This window comes from Schistocerca gregaria, chromosome 4, assembly GCF_023897955.1.
Source record: "Schistocerca gregaria isolate iqSchGreg1 chromosome 4, iqSchGreg1.2, whole genome shotgun sequence".
Taxonomy (NCBI): domain Eukaryota; kingdom Metazoa; phylum Arthropoda; class Insecta; order Orthoptera; family Acrididae; genus Schistocerca; species Schistocerca gregaria.
Window position 1 is genome coordinate 194,368,994 of NC_064923.1, and position 14,867 is coordinate 194,383,860.

Consider the following 14,867-nt stretch of genomic DNA (forward strand, 5'->3'; position numbering starts at 1 on the left):
GATTTTCACTCTGCAACGAAGTTTGGAAGATAGGAGACGAGGTACTGACAGAATTGAAGCTGTGAGGAGGGGTCGTGAGTCGTGCTTGGGTAGCTCAGTTGGTAGAGCACTTGTCCCCGAAGGGCAAAGGTCCCGAGTTCGAGTCTCGGTCCGGCACACAGTTTTAATCTCTCAGGAAGTTTCGCACGTTTGCTCATGTACACAAGAGGATACTAGAAAGAGTGGCGGGGAGCAGGTTTCAGACAATACCCAGTCCTGTAAGATAAATTAGGTATTTCCTTATTCCACTTTTAAATGATGCCTTTTACTTTTTGTGTGTCACAGTATTTTTCTGAAATTATAAAAATTACTCCCGAAAATTAGGTTTTTGGAAATGTGACGAATGCTCCGGGGTACAAAATGGTTTTCTACCAAGGAACAAATATTCAATTGAAATAAGCGTAGCAATCGAGATAATAATGTAAATACGGTCTTTAAAACTCTATCTCATACATTATTACTCTAATAGACACCAACAGTTACTAAATGACATGAAATTAAATTGAAATATTATCGAACACCTGTTACAAGTCAAATACATTTTGCAGTAGAAGCTACTAGAAATTAACACAATTTTTCATTTTGAAGGCAGGTAAATTTAGCAAGATATTAAATAAACTCAATTAATTGCAAATATCACATGTTCAATGGTGAAAGACCTTCTTCCGTTTCACGTTAAAAGATACTGCGCGACCGGTGAAATGCGGCTTAATAGTCCACATGTGATACATCTACTTTTATAAATACATTCAGTTTTACTAGCCATAAAATTCTGTCGCTTAGGAATCAACAATATCTTCCAGATAGCACTAACATATTGTGTAGCATTTACTGTGTAGGACTCAAAACACAACATGCTGTCTCACGATAACAAATATAGCAGAAAGCGCCAGATCCTGCTCATAATGACCTCAAGTGCGTATGCCTTCATATGATTCTACAGTCGGTTGCTAGGATGAAATGCCGATAGGCAAACATCTTTTATTCCTAGATACACTATGGTTAAGCAAACTTAAATATCTCCATTGTTGCCTCAATGTTGAGTATTTGTTTCAGTCTGAAGACACCATCAGAGTTTAAACACTGTAGCGTCTTCAGTGAAGTATACTTTTAGTTAATTATCTCTACACTTTAATGTTCCCCAAGAGATTGGTGTTAGTACGTAAGACCTAGATAGTTGCTCTTCCATGTTCCCATTGCCAATACAGATACTTATCCAATTAAGATCAGACGTATCGGTGGTAATGAGGTGGTGCACATTTTCCTCTATATCATATCTCTTCCTCCAACCAGGTTTTGAATCAAAGGTAAATCGATGTCTCATGTCGACATATACCTCGCTAGGTACGATACTACCGAATCACATGTTGAAAGACAATATCACGTACTTAATAGTGCATGTAATTCCTTACCTGTTTGTACATGTGGATATACCGAACCCTTGTGCACAGAATGGAGTTTACAGCTCCTCTCCCGTTTCAATTTCTTCTTGGCATTAAGTGAACTTTCCTTAAAAAGTCGCAATCGTCATGAATTAAGCCTTCGAATCGCTCACAGTATTGAATCCTTCGCTCCCTGTAGTCCTCTTGTACGGCATCTTACATCCACATCTACGCTGCACAGTAAAATTAGAGCACAACTTTTTTTTAACCTTACCATTCTTTCCCAGTTGCGACCCTGAAGTTCGAAATTTGGATCAAACGTACCTACAAGCCTCCTGTGTAATGATGCAAAAGCGTGGCGCCCTGTGACGACACCTGCCCTTCAAACAGCAAGCTCTCACGTTCATGACGGTCAGTGAAGTCACTTTGGCACTAAATTTCACCAGAATTCTACCAAGCGCCACAGTAGACGGTTCTCACGTGAAAAGGGCATCACATCTCCACCAACCCACATCTTACTCCTTCTATTGATCTCCCTGTTACGGGGGTCTCAACCACGGTGGCCGGCGTTGAAATCACGCAGTTTTATTATGGATGGCCGAGGTAAACATTTCGGACACACTAATGCACAGAATCGACACGAAAGGGCCTCAGGAAGAGTCATAAAGCGCGTCAATAAAACCATCTTTTCACCCAGGGGGTTCAGTTACACACATTTAGCAATGGAAAACGACAACTTGCTGTGCGATGTCCAGCATGGTGATGTTCTTGACAATCTTTAACACTGCTGGCATCCCCAGATGAATCAATCCTTCTCTGAGGATAACACAGGGTTGCAACGCCACTGTGATCTCATCCCATTTGGCGTGCAGCATGAGGGCCTCCCGTCGGGTAGACCGTTCGCCTGGTGCAAGTCTTTCGATTTGACGCCCCTTCGGCGACTTGCGCGTCGAATTAATACACTTCCACATGTACACTTCAGGTACAGGAAACTCAGCCATGAGTAGTGATTCAGCAAATGGTGTGTTGCCACACTGGGGGTTATTTGTTCACCAGTTCATAAATGAAATCTGTCTGAACAGACGTTCTAACATCATGGTCACCACATTCAACAGACAATGTGCTGGTGTAAGCTGTCGTCAGCACACCCGTATGCAAAAGATGTAGCGATAAGATCGATATTAGGCGCTGTATCAAGCGCGCCTATCAGGAGAGAGGCCGAAGACAGACTCGCAAGCAACAGGCCTCCAACGCCCTCTCGACTGCAAGTATTTAGATCGCCGCTGCTGACCAGAGGGCCTCAGTGATTAGCTCACTCAGTCACTCAGTCTCTGTCAATCTGTCTGAAGGATTAACTCACTGTCACTCACATTCTAGTCTGCCGTCTGTCATTCATAGCAGAGTGGGCTTAAGCAGCAACATTACATAGCGGGACTTGTACTTCACCCATAGCGATTCTAAAGGATGTAATAGCTGTAATAGCGATATTGTCTATAAGAGAACTATGACGGAAAAGTTTGTACCACACCACATTGCCTCTCTTAGAGATAAGTAGCTTCCTGTTCATGTAAATAAAGAATCCTGTTAATCCAAGTGTGCGGTTGTTTTGTAGAAAGAGGATACCGGCGACCAAACAACGTCCTCTCCCTTGATTCCTATGGTACAAGACTACAATGGCAAGGAGGATATTACACTGGCGATGAAGGCGCTACAGACATAATCGATCTTTTTCATGGAGTTACGTTAAGCGCTCACTACTGGCTAATGCACAAATTCTTACTGCACGTATTCCAGATGCTGTAGAGGCGATGACGGAACAGCTGTTGACAAAGACATGCATAAATTGAGTATCACTTAGGGACAACAATCGATGCACATGTGAATATGAATTCCTAAAAAACATCAGAGTTAAGCCGCTATTTACAGCGAACCACATACATGTTTCTAGCATAGTTTCTTCGAAATAAATATTTGTAATTAGAGGTACGGTCTGTCAGCCGAACAATCCTCGAACCAGTCTCATATTTGTAGATAGATACTCCACAAAACCATTTCTTGGTTACCAGCTGACAAGGAGCTAATTGGTCGAACAGTAAAGCAAAAGTAATGCGTTTCCCATAAAAATTTATTCAACTTTTTTAAAGTTCCGGAATACTGTAATACATCTACACGTAAATAACACAGTATTCCAGTTACTGTTATGCTAACATACATACTTCAGAAATGAGTAGCGTTTCTCACTTCTCTTCGTTGGTGTACAATGCAGTCACACAAACCCTCAACAGAATACGGCAGAATGAATAGTGAGCACTTTTCTCGCGTTTTTATTTATTTACTGACAAATTCAGCAACTGGACAGTTAGGCTACCTCGGATACCTGCAACGCATGCTACTACAGGAGCGTCAAAGTCAGTTTTGTATTACGTTTTCAGTAACATGATGTTTACGAGAGTGGTCCACTGTGATATGACTTTGAACATGTCCTGAGGAGAAAAAGTGGATCATTGAATAAAAAATATAGGGTGTTACATAAAAAAGAAGCGGTGCTATTTTTATCTTCGTAACGAACAAAGTTACAAAAGAGTAGCTAAATAAACAGCATTTGCTTAATAGGTTTTTAATCGTGTTTGGGCTATTCAAGATAAATCGGACATCCTATACGGGGCTATTATAAAAGACGGAGGCGATTTCACAGATCTGCCGTTGTTATATTATTTGACATACACACATGGAAAAACTCAAAAAGTTTTTGACACATTACGTGTGCTTCATACCTGCCCTCCTACTGATTCTGTAGATATCAAGTCGAATATCATGTTCTTCTCACGTATTACGAGTGCTCCATTTGTGGCCATCTTCTGATTCTGCAGATATCGAGAGGATAATCATGTTCTTCACACTTTCGACTCAGCATGTCTCTGTCAGTCTCCTCAAGAGCACTGTTGATGCGAGCCCGCAGTTCTGGTAGGTTTGTTGCTAGAGGAAGTGTAAACACTGAATCTTTCATATAACACCCACACAAATCTACAAATTTTCAGGCAGATTCCGAACTTCGTTGTGCATCATCAGTTTGACGCTTTGTTTGAAGTGCCGATCTACAATCATATCACGACCAAACAGTCGGTTTCTCACAAGGAACCCCTTGAATGCGAGATTGCAATTTCACTCTTTAGCAAGACACTTTTGAAAGTGTTATGTTAACAATTATGACAAGAAAAAAATATTAGCTGTTGTAACTCATCATATGCATCAGGAGGGCGGCAAAAAAGGAGGTGCAGCGATCAACCTTCTCTGGGATGAAAGTACCACATTTCACAAAATGGACATCACCCACATTCAAGAAATGTTCAAAACAAACCATTAACTTGCACCATGAACTACGAATGAAAAATGGCGTGCCACAGTTATCACAAATATTCGTGTTATCAAGATCGAAAGCGAACTCCAAAGCTTGTGGGGCGTTCAGCCAGATATCCACTCTTAAAGAATCCATATAGAAGCTTGTTGGTATATAGGGGTGATGAGAAGCGATAGAATGTGATGACATGCATCCAAATGCAGAACAGTCTCTCATGGAGCTTATCGTGAAACCGGCTATATTTTAAGGCACAGCAGTAGATAGTGCGATCTCTCTCTCTTTCCAAGCATTAATGCCGATTTGCAGGGGCTGCTGTTATGGTTAAAAAGATCTGGCGTGCTAATTTTAAGGGTGGCCAGATGCTCTTCCTGTCGCCACCCCATATCCCCCCCGCGATGGAATGTGTGTACCCCAACTGTCTGCGTCTAGTGGAATCCACGGAATAGCGCGAACGTGTTTCAAATGTCTGCGAGTCGTGTAACTGAGGCGAAACGTGGGGACCAGCCCAGTATTCACCTTGCGGGATGTGGAAAACCGCCTAAAGACCACATCCAGGCTGGCTGGCACACCGATCCCCGTCGTTAGTCCGCCGGGCGAATTCGCTCTAGGTCCGGGGCGCCTACCCGAGTCCAGGAAGTAGCGCATTAGCGCTCTCGGCTACCCTGGCGGGTAGCAGCAGATAGTGCAATAATATGTTTTAAACTGTGATTCCCAGTGCTATGAATGACAACGTTACACATTCTTCAGGAGGGATATTTTGCTCTAAAGGAGCATGATTTTCATACGCAGACCATGAATCAAGAAAAAGCATGTTATTTCGACCAGTTACTGGCCAAATCAGTTCTTATACCATAGCTCTAATTCTGTTACGCCCGTTTCCCCCTTCTCGCTTGCTGTTACATACATATTCCCTACTGCTGTTGCAAGATCACGCAAACAAGAAAGAACAGTAGAGGGAAGAGCACCTCCAACTTCTCGCAGCACAATAAATAACTTTCTACCCACTTTACCAACCTGATTAACACTCTGTATAACTGTCTATGAATGCTTTGAGGCATTGATGTCAGTTGATTTAGACACCTCTGATTTTCAGGATTCCTTTCAAAACCATTACCTCCCCAGGTCCCGACTGGTCGTGACCAATTCCTTACTGGACGAGGAGATAAGTTTGTTTAAATCATCTATAACTGTTAGACCAAATTTTGCAGTTTGCTGTGCATCGTCAAGTTCACGCTTTATTTGGAATGTCGCTATCTTATGTCTTCCAACTCTATAACACTGTATGAAGTAATGTAACCATTTATTGCTTCCCTTAAAATCACTGTAATCTATGTTGCGTGTAATTGGGTATGCGTAAGGTAGAAGGTCACCGTCTTGCACATCCTGAAAATCGTATCAAGCACCACTTAAACGCGATAACACCTGGCGCCTTATCCTCCCTTGAATGTCCGTAGTTTTTCTTATGCACTACATGGTCATACTGCAACGAACTTATTCAAAACCTGTTCATAATTGTTTTTTCACTACATTGCTGATGGTCTTCCACGTACGTACTTATGTTTAGTACCCGCTTCTTGGACAACATTGCGCTTTACTACGTATCACTGTAAACGGGATCTGTGGCTCCATGTCTGTACGACAAGGATGATGAACTGCATGGCTCGACGCATGTTTCAGCATCGCTTTCACTTGTTCATCGTTGTACTCCTCATGTACGTTTTACACACAATGGAGCCTATAGGACAACACACATTCCACTGACTCATCTGCGGTACTCTGAAATATTGTTGTGCGGTGTGGGATCCGCATCAGGTGGGACTGACGAATGACAAAGTACAAAGAAGGGCAGCTCATTTTGTATTTTCGTGAAACAGGTGTGGCGTTGGCTGGGTTCTTCAGTGGTTTAGCATTAAACTAATTTGTAAATGGAAATGATAATCTTATTTTATTACATTGAGTAATTACTAAATAATTTTTCTCCCGGCTAAAGATTTGATCAAGTTGCTAAAGAACTCCAAGTTAACGTCATGTTAAAGGGTTGTCTGTAAGTTGTGTGAGTGTCACTAAATCACAGTTCATACAACGGCTTCTATACAGCTATGGATTATGATGGAAACAGTTATCTTCAGCAAAATGATCATTAAAACCACCGAGTATCAGCCGCGCACAACACTGACGTATGTTACCTGAAACAATATTCTTCGCAACTCGTGCGTAATTAATTTCGGCTCCATACATCAGCTAGAAAAATTTGTTATAACGATCGTGTTATTAGCACTGTTTTTAAAGAACCAATCTGATTCATATCATTTTCATTAAAATGAGTTCGGAACCACCGGTGCACATTTATTTTTACACATTTGTATTACGTTCAGCATTTATGTCTGCAGAGTTGCGTAATTTGAATTTGACGCTGAGACAATTGTTAAGATGGCGGCAGAGAATTGATAGAGACTTTCTATTGTTAGACCAAATAAGTATTTTAACTGCTTATTAAACTTTACAGAAACTCTACTTTCGTATTGTGCACTATTTAGACTTCATCAAGCAAACATTTGATTTGTTTCTAAGGAAAGCACAGACAAAAACGCGATACAAATCGCTATCATCAATGGCTGCGCTCCTTGCAGCGGAAAGAAACAATTAACACAGATAATGCTTACTGAGAGAGGAATTACAGTTACAAATAATTATTCACTCATGTTTATAATAATAATGAACTTTATTTTCAAGTAATAATTAACAAATAATTATAATTTCTTAACAGACCTCAGTTTGATATGCGTCTTGCGTGCTGAACCTACAAAAACCATCCAATAAAAAGTAAAAACAAAGGAAGACAAACGCAGATCATAAAAGGAATTTACAATTATCATTGTCTTTGTATGATACACATCGATATGTCTAATTACATCATAGAATATTATATAAATAATTAATATTTATAAGTTTTCACTGTTTTTTCATACGTCGAATACGTAATGTTTATAACTGTTAGAGGCATAATTTCCTCTCTTCGCACTGTAGCCAAAAATTTATCACGTGGATTTAACACAGGGGAGATAGTGTCACAGACATGATACGTGAATTGGAGTGGCAATCATTAAAACAAAGGCGTTTTTGGTTGCGACAGGATCTTCTCATGAAATTTCAATCACCAGTTTTCTCCTCCGATTGCGAAAACATTCTGTTGGCACCCACCTACATAGGGAGAAATGATCATCACAATAAATTACGAGAAATCAGGGCTCACACAGAAAAATTGAAGTTCTTGTTTGTCCCGCGTGCCGTTCGAGAGTGGAGGGTAGAGGGACAGCTTGAAGGTGGTTCATTGAACCCTCTGCCAGGCACTTTATTGTCAACAGCAGAGTAATCACGTAGATGTAGATGTAGATCTGCAGAAACGCTAATATTGCATCTACCACTTGTTTCTCACTCTTCGAAGTTCCTTGTCTTCGGTAACTGTTGTCGATATAATGCAACGTTTGCTTTTCCTTTATCGTTTGTACTGCTCTGCTTTGTGTCAACACCACCAGCACTACAGCAATGACGTGAACTACTCGTCGAGTATGGAGTTCAGTTACGCTCCTTACACTCAAACCCTGCCCACCACTGGAAACCCCCAGTGCCGCCACCTGTTGCCAACAGCAGCCAATATTGCGGGTGCATGGCACACAGTATGTGGGGCATCGAATGCCGCAAACATTACAGCTCTTTCGCGACTCGCCGTCAAGGGGTTACTTGCCAGTTTCCATTTCAATAATTCAGGAACATCGTAATGGAGACGAAGTGGAGCACCGTCCTTTTGGTACGTGAAGTTCACACAGCTGCTTGCTCTGTTCGTCGGCTTGTGTGTGCTACGTACGAAACTCGCCCGCACTAATTCGACCAATTGCTCACTCAGTGCAGGTAAACCCACTGATTTCCCCTTTCAGAGGTACACATCGCCGAATCAGACGTCAGTTGATGGATCTTCCTTGAACTTCGTTCTGAAGTGTCGTTGCATGTTACGGGAGACTGAAATGAATAATTTTCGAGCACTAAGTAGATTTTCTTGGCGTCTCTCACCACCTTACTTAGTTTCTCACTGCTGCGCTCTCATGCAGAAATCTGAAGTGTGATTGTAGCAGTACAAAACTTTTTGAGTTTTTATATATGTGTGTTGAGTGTTTGTGACAATATATAAATTAATGTAACTACAGTTCAAAAATGTTCAAATGTGTGTGAATTCCTAAGGGGCCAAACTGCTTAGGTCATCGGTCCCTAGACTTACACACTACTTAAGCTAACTTAAACTAACTTACGCTAAGAACAACACACATACCTATGCTCGAGTGAGGACTCGAACCTCCGGCGGGAGTGGCCTCACAGTCCGTAACATGACGCCTCAAACCACGCGGCCACTCTGCGCTGCGTAACTCCACTGAATTTATGAAATAGTTTCAGTCGTTTATAATAACGTTGTATATGTTTCCATTACCTGCCATTGTCAGAGAAGAGACAGCGATCTGTTGTCTGAACGAATATTGATCCTTTTGTAAAATGTTTACTAGCCACGATCGCGTATAGGAATATAGGTAACTAGTTTCTAACGTTTCCGGTTATTTTCAGATCTGAAAGATAAGTGGAAGGTTACAACAGAAAAATGGATTCATCGTTAATGGTATTTAAAAAAGTCTTTTTTTTAATTATTGAGTAGTACATATCAGAATATAAAAAGCATTGTCTAAGATAAGGGGACACATTTCCAGTTGGCTGTTAACAGCCAGTTGATAAAATTTTTGTATGTCCATGCTTTTTACTGGAGGTCTTCGGGACGAGGGCTGTTCACTATTGTAAGAAACTGAAACGCCTATAGCCGTCCTTATGATCTTATATGTTGTGTAGCTACCTGTTTCGGCGCTTCATTGTGCCATCTTCAGGCCTTAGTTGATGCTTAAGGGGTTATCACGATCCAACTGGCCAACTATAGCGCCATCTGGTTTCCCCTTTCAAGCTAGACGAGTTTCGTTCTATGTAGTTTTTTCGTTTGATGCTTATTTCGTGAATTATTTGGCCCGGTCACTATCAATGGAATATGAATCGTATATAAATCGTGATAATCCCTGAAGCATCAACTAAGGCCTGAAGATGGCACAATGAAGCGCCGAAACTGGTAGCTACACAATAAATAAGGACGGCTGCAGCCGTTTCATTTTCTTATAATAGCTGACAAAAAAGTGTCCTCTTATCTTAGAGACCGCTTTTAATACCCTGGTGCGTACTGTTCAAACATTTTGTCTAAATTCTTGTAAATACCATTAATGTTGACTGCAATTCCTATCTAGTAACTCTCCTCTTCGATATCTTTCAGCTCCAAAGATGACCTGGAACGGTCGAAACTAGTATCTGTTTTGCTATATGCGATCTTGGCTAATGAGGTATGTACAAACAATCAGCATCCATTGCCGTATGTGGTTGTGTTTCATTAATTAATTGTCCCTGTATTTCACGAAATGAAAGTAAATCAACGTTGTGCTCACCTCTTTTTTAATAAGAATGGAGCCTCGTTTACTGGCCAGAACTGAGCACTGACCCGTGTTCCTGCAGGAGTCCCTGCTGCTGGTGGCGCGACAGGTGGCGGACGGGATGAGCTACCTGGCGGCGCAGCGCTTCGTGCACCGAGACCTGGCGGCGAGGAACTGCCTCGTGGGCGCCGGGCTCTGCGTCAAGATCGCAGACTTCGGCATGAGCCGCGACGTCTACACCTGCGACTACTACAAGGTCAGCACCACTGCTGACGTCAAGCAGTTCCGTGTTGTCCTCAATCTCTTCCTGCCTTATTTCACTCAGCTTAAAAGTTTCCTTTCTGATCTAGAATAGCCTTCTCTGTCCTACTTTTGAACGCGAACATTAACTGTATAAACTAATTTTAATGTGTGTGGTGCCAATTATTCTAAACTGAATCTGACAGTTCGTATAACACATTGAATACAAAGAACAGCTACCAATAATACACTCATGCTCATAAATTAAGGATAATGCTGATACATGGTGAAACAACGCTCTGGTGGGGGAGTTTGCGGGTTTAAATCACCTCGGTGTCTGACCATGCGGTGCACATACGCAGACGTGTGTAGGTGCATGTCAGAGTACGGTGCAGCGAGTAAGTGTGCGGATGTTTTCAGACGTGCTAGTGGCGACTATGTGTTGAAAATGGCTCAAAGAACACATATTGATAACGTTTTGAGGGGTAGAATACTAGGGCGACCTGAGGCTGGTCAAACACAGCAGGTCCTAGCATGGGTCCTCCGTGTGCCACAAAGGGTGATCTCAAGATTATGGCAACGATTCCAGCAGACGGGAAACGTGTCAAGGCACTACACTACGGGACGTCCACAGAGTACAACACCACAAGAAGACCGATATCTCACCATCAGTGCCCGCACACGGCCACGGAGTACTGCAGGTAGCCTTGCTCGAGACCTTACCACAGCTACTGGAACAGTTGTCTCCAGACACACAGTCTACAGACGACTGAACAGACATGGTTTATTCGCCCGGAGACCTGCTAGGTGCATTCCACTGACCCCTGGTCACAGGAGAGCCCGTAAAGCCTGGCGTCAAGAACACAGTACATGGTCATTGGAACAGTGGTCCCACGTTATGTTCACGAACGAGTCCAGGTATAGCCTGAACAGTGATTCTCGCCGGGTTGTAATGTGGCGTGATCCAGTAACCAGATACCAACTCCTTAATGGCCTTGAAAGGGACCTGTATGGAGGTCGTGGTTTGATGGTGTGGGGTAGGATTATGATTAGTGCACATACACCCCTGCATGTCTTTGACAGAGGAACTGTAACAGGTCACGTGTATCGGGACGTCATTTTGCACCAGTAAGTAGGCCTTTTCAGGAGTGTAGTGGGTCCCACCTTCCTCCTGATGGATGATAACGCACGGCCCCACCGAGCTGCCATCGTGGGGGAGTACCTTGAAACAGAAGATATCAGGCAAATGGAGTGGCCTGCCTGTTCCCGAGATCTAAACCCCATCGAGCACGTCTGGGATGCTCTTGCTCGACGTATCGCTGCACTTCTTCAAATCCCTAGGACACTGCAGGAGCTCCGACAGCCACTGGTGCAAGAATGGGAGGCTATACTCTAGCAGCTGCTCGAGCACCTGGTACAGAGTATGCAAACCTCTTGTGCGGCCTCTGTACGTATTGGTGCGGGGTACATGCGCAGGAAACAGTAGCACATGTGTTTCAGGACGGTTTTCTCAACTTATCACCAATACCGTGGAGTTACAGATCTGTGCCGTGTGTGTTCCCTATGTGCCTATGCTATTAGCGCCAGTTTTGTGTAGTGCGACGTTGTGTTGCACCGGATTCTGCAATTATCCTTAATTTATGAGTGTGAGTGTGCACAGAATAGCTTCCTCATCGATCACAACACACTGGATAGCTGTCACTTATTGAATATGTGCCCTGTTAGAATAGGCGTGTACTGAGTCATATGACAATTTTACAAACGAATATCTCACCGCTAGTAAACCGCAACCTCTGCTGCAGGTGGGCGGGTCGCGGATGCTACCTGTACGCTGGATGGCACCTGAGAGCGTGCTGTACGGCCGCTTCACGCTAGAGTCCGACGTCTGGTCCTTCGGCGTCGTCCTCTGGGAGATCTTCAGCCTCGGCAAGCAGCCCTACTACGGACAGTCCAACGAGGAGGTCAGTACAGCCAACTGCGCATTGCGAAACCAGCATTAAATTCAGTGAGGAATTATTAATGTAATCCACCAAGAACGTACAAAACCATCAATAAGACTTAAGTCAAAATTCAATTGGTATAATCCGAACTGGAGCAATGAGGGATATAAAAGATGCTTTGAGGAGTGAGACTAAGGTCCATGACGAAAGAATATCAAGATTTGTTGATGACAGAGCTATGATTACTAAAGGCGGATAAGAGTCTCAGGCCCCAGGGAATGGCGTGGTCTGCTAAACATTAATATCTCCTCTCTATCTGACTCCCACCGCAATTGTTTTCGTCGATCTCTGTTTCACTTTCATTGGCAGCTTTTCTCTGTCACAAACACTGTCTCTTTCTTTCCCACTGGCACTATCTCCTCTCCCTTCCACCGTTACTGTACCTCTGCTACTCTTTTTCAACACAAACAGCGCAAATATGTTGGCATGTCAAAACTGTTGTTGAGGACGACGTAATGAGAACTGGCTCAGCTGGTTCCCCATTTTTCTCTCAAAGTCTTTCTTATTTTGCGACCTCTGCCTGCTACAGCGAGGTGTGCTTCTTATATAAAGCGAATTCTATAGTTCAGTAAAGTTTTGACAGTTTATTTATGTACTTCGACGTATTTATATAATTTGATACATATGAATAACAAACAAGTACGAGGAATATGAGATTAACACAAAATCGTTTGCTTTACATATTTTTCTGGATACTTTGCTCGTTAATAGGAATTCATCGAAAACTCCCGCCTTATAATTTGTGTCTTAAAAGCATAAAAATGTTATTAGACACATTTTTTAGTATTTGCAGTCTTTCCAGTTTTAAATAACTTTTCCGTCATTTTAAGTTACTTTCGGGCACGTTAATATTCTCTGTAGCCCCCTTTTTGTCACTGGCGCACCACTTTGAGCATATGTGTATACGGTAAAGCGTCCATTGTGCAGAGACTGCGCGTTTTGTTTTATTGGTGAAAAAATACTAAAACCATAGCTTGGTGACCCCAGAACCCTTTTGATGACCCCAGAAACCTTGTCATCTGTTCAATACGTCAGTTAAAATAAAATTTGCGCTTCTGACCATATATTAGATTAATAACCACGGTAACTTTCAACCTCTGGATCTTGGTAATGGATCATAATATCGAAAAACGTTTCAAGGTCCCCCGAGAACATTGCCACACAAAAAGAGCATCAGTGTATTGGAAACACCATTTGTTTAAAATTTAACTCAGCTGAATAAGTGACATAGAACAGGCATCAAGCAATTATGTTTTCATGAAACACAAGAACAATATAATTCAAAAATGAGAAGTACCATTTTTATGAGACATAAGAACCAATCAATAAAGGACACATTTTCTTTGCAGAATTAAAGTACTGGATGAATGGCGGAGTGAAAGGGCGCTGTCAGACGAGAGACCCCGTCGTCTTTTTTTTCCTCTGTGTCACAATGGTCCCTTCCATAGCGACGTGTGCTGGTTGTGTCTTCTTAAACGTATCTCTTGAGTGTAGGTGACTGTATATAGTTTGGTGTGATGATGTGCTGTAAGATGAGAGGATAAAACCCGGCATCTGTACGCACTCTGTTCCTCTCGAATAGCACTAAGGGGGCTGTTGAAGTTAACGTCCTTATCAGAATAATGGATTTTCATCAATAACGTTACGTGCCCTCACTCCGTAGGACACAATTTAATCCACGAGAATGGTGTGAACACTGGTAATCGGAAACTTGGCACCACCACTTTCCCTGCACTCGTCGGGTAAGTACATGTGATGAAATTTTCTGCCACCTATCGGTTACTACCGATCGAGCTCAACCACACGGGTGTGCATTTCCCGAGGCAAGTACATTACTCACCTCATATTTGATACATTTTTCGATTTCATTTTCAATTATCTGGGGCAATATTCAATAAAATTCTTCTGAGCCTGAGACCGCATTGTCAACGTGTAAAACTTCTGATCTTTTGGCAGTATAGATTTTCCCTAGCGTTCGATGTAGGGTCTTGGGACTCACCATATTGAATCGTATGAACACCTGCGTATTTCCATGTTATGAAAGTATGCCGTTTCAGAGCAACCACACATACAAGATTTATAAAAACATTTCTTTATTGGTACGATTTGTATAATTAATGACATATCGCCAGTTAAATCCTTCATGAGATCTAAGAGGTTCAGTCAGGTCATCGTGGTGTAGTGGTTATGTGTGTTGATTTATGAAAGTAACGACGTGTGAAGCAGATGGTTCGTGTTCACCCGTCTTAATACTTTTCTTTTTTTTTCGCTTTCGCATTTATGAAATATTCCGTGACTTCTCTCCTAATTTAGTTGAAGTATGTTCTGTAATGTTTGATGC

General features: G+C 42.3%; 1 protein-coding gene across 4 annotated transcripts in view; it reads left to right on the plus strand.

The window, feature by feature from the left end:
* LOC126267068 (muscle, skeletal receptor tyrosine protein kinase-like) overlaps positions 1-14,867 on the plus strand; it is a 590,423-nt gene that overhangs the window by 556,860 nt on the left and 18,696 nt on the right. For all 4 annotated transcript variants that reach the window (XM_049971921.1, XM_049971918.1, XM_049971919.1 and 1 more), the window contains 2 exons: positions 10,369-10,542; positions 12,329-12,487. In XM_049971921.1, coding sequence (XP_049827878.1) covers positions 10,369-10,542; positions 12,329-12,487 — 333 coding nt within the window. The remainder of the gene's footprint in view (positions 1-10,368; positions 10,543-12,328; positions 12,488-14,867) is intronic.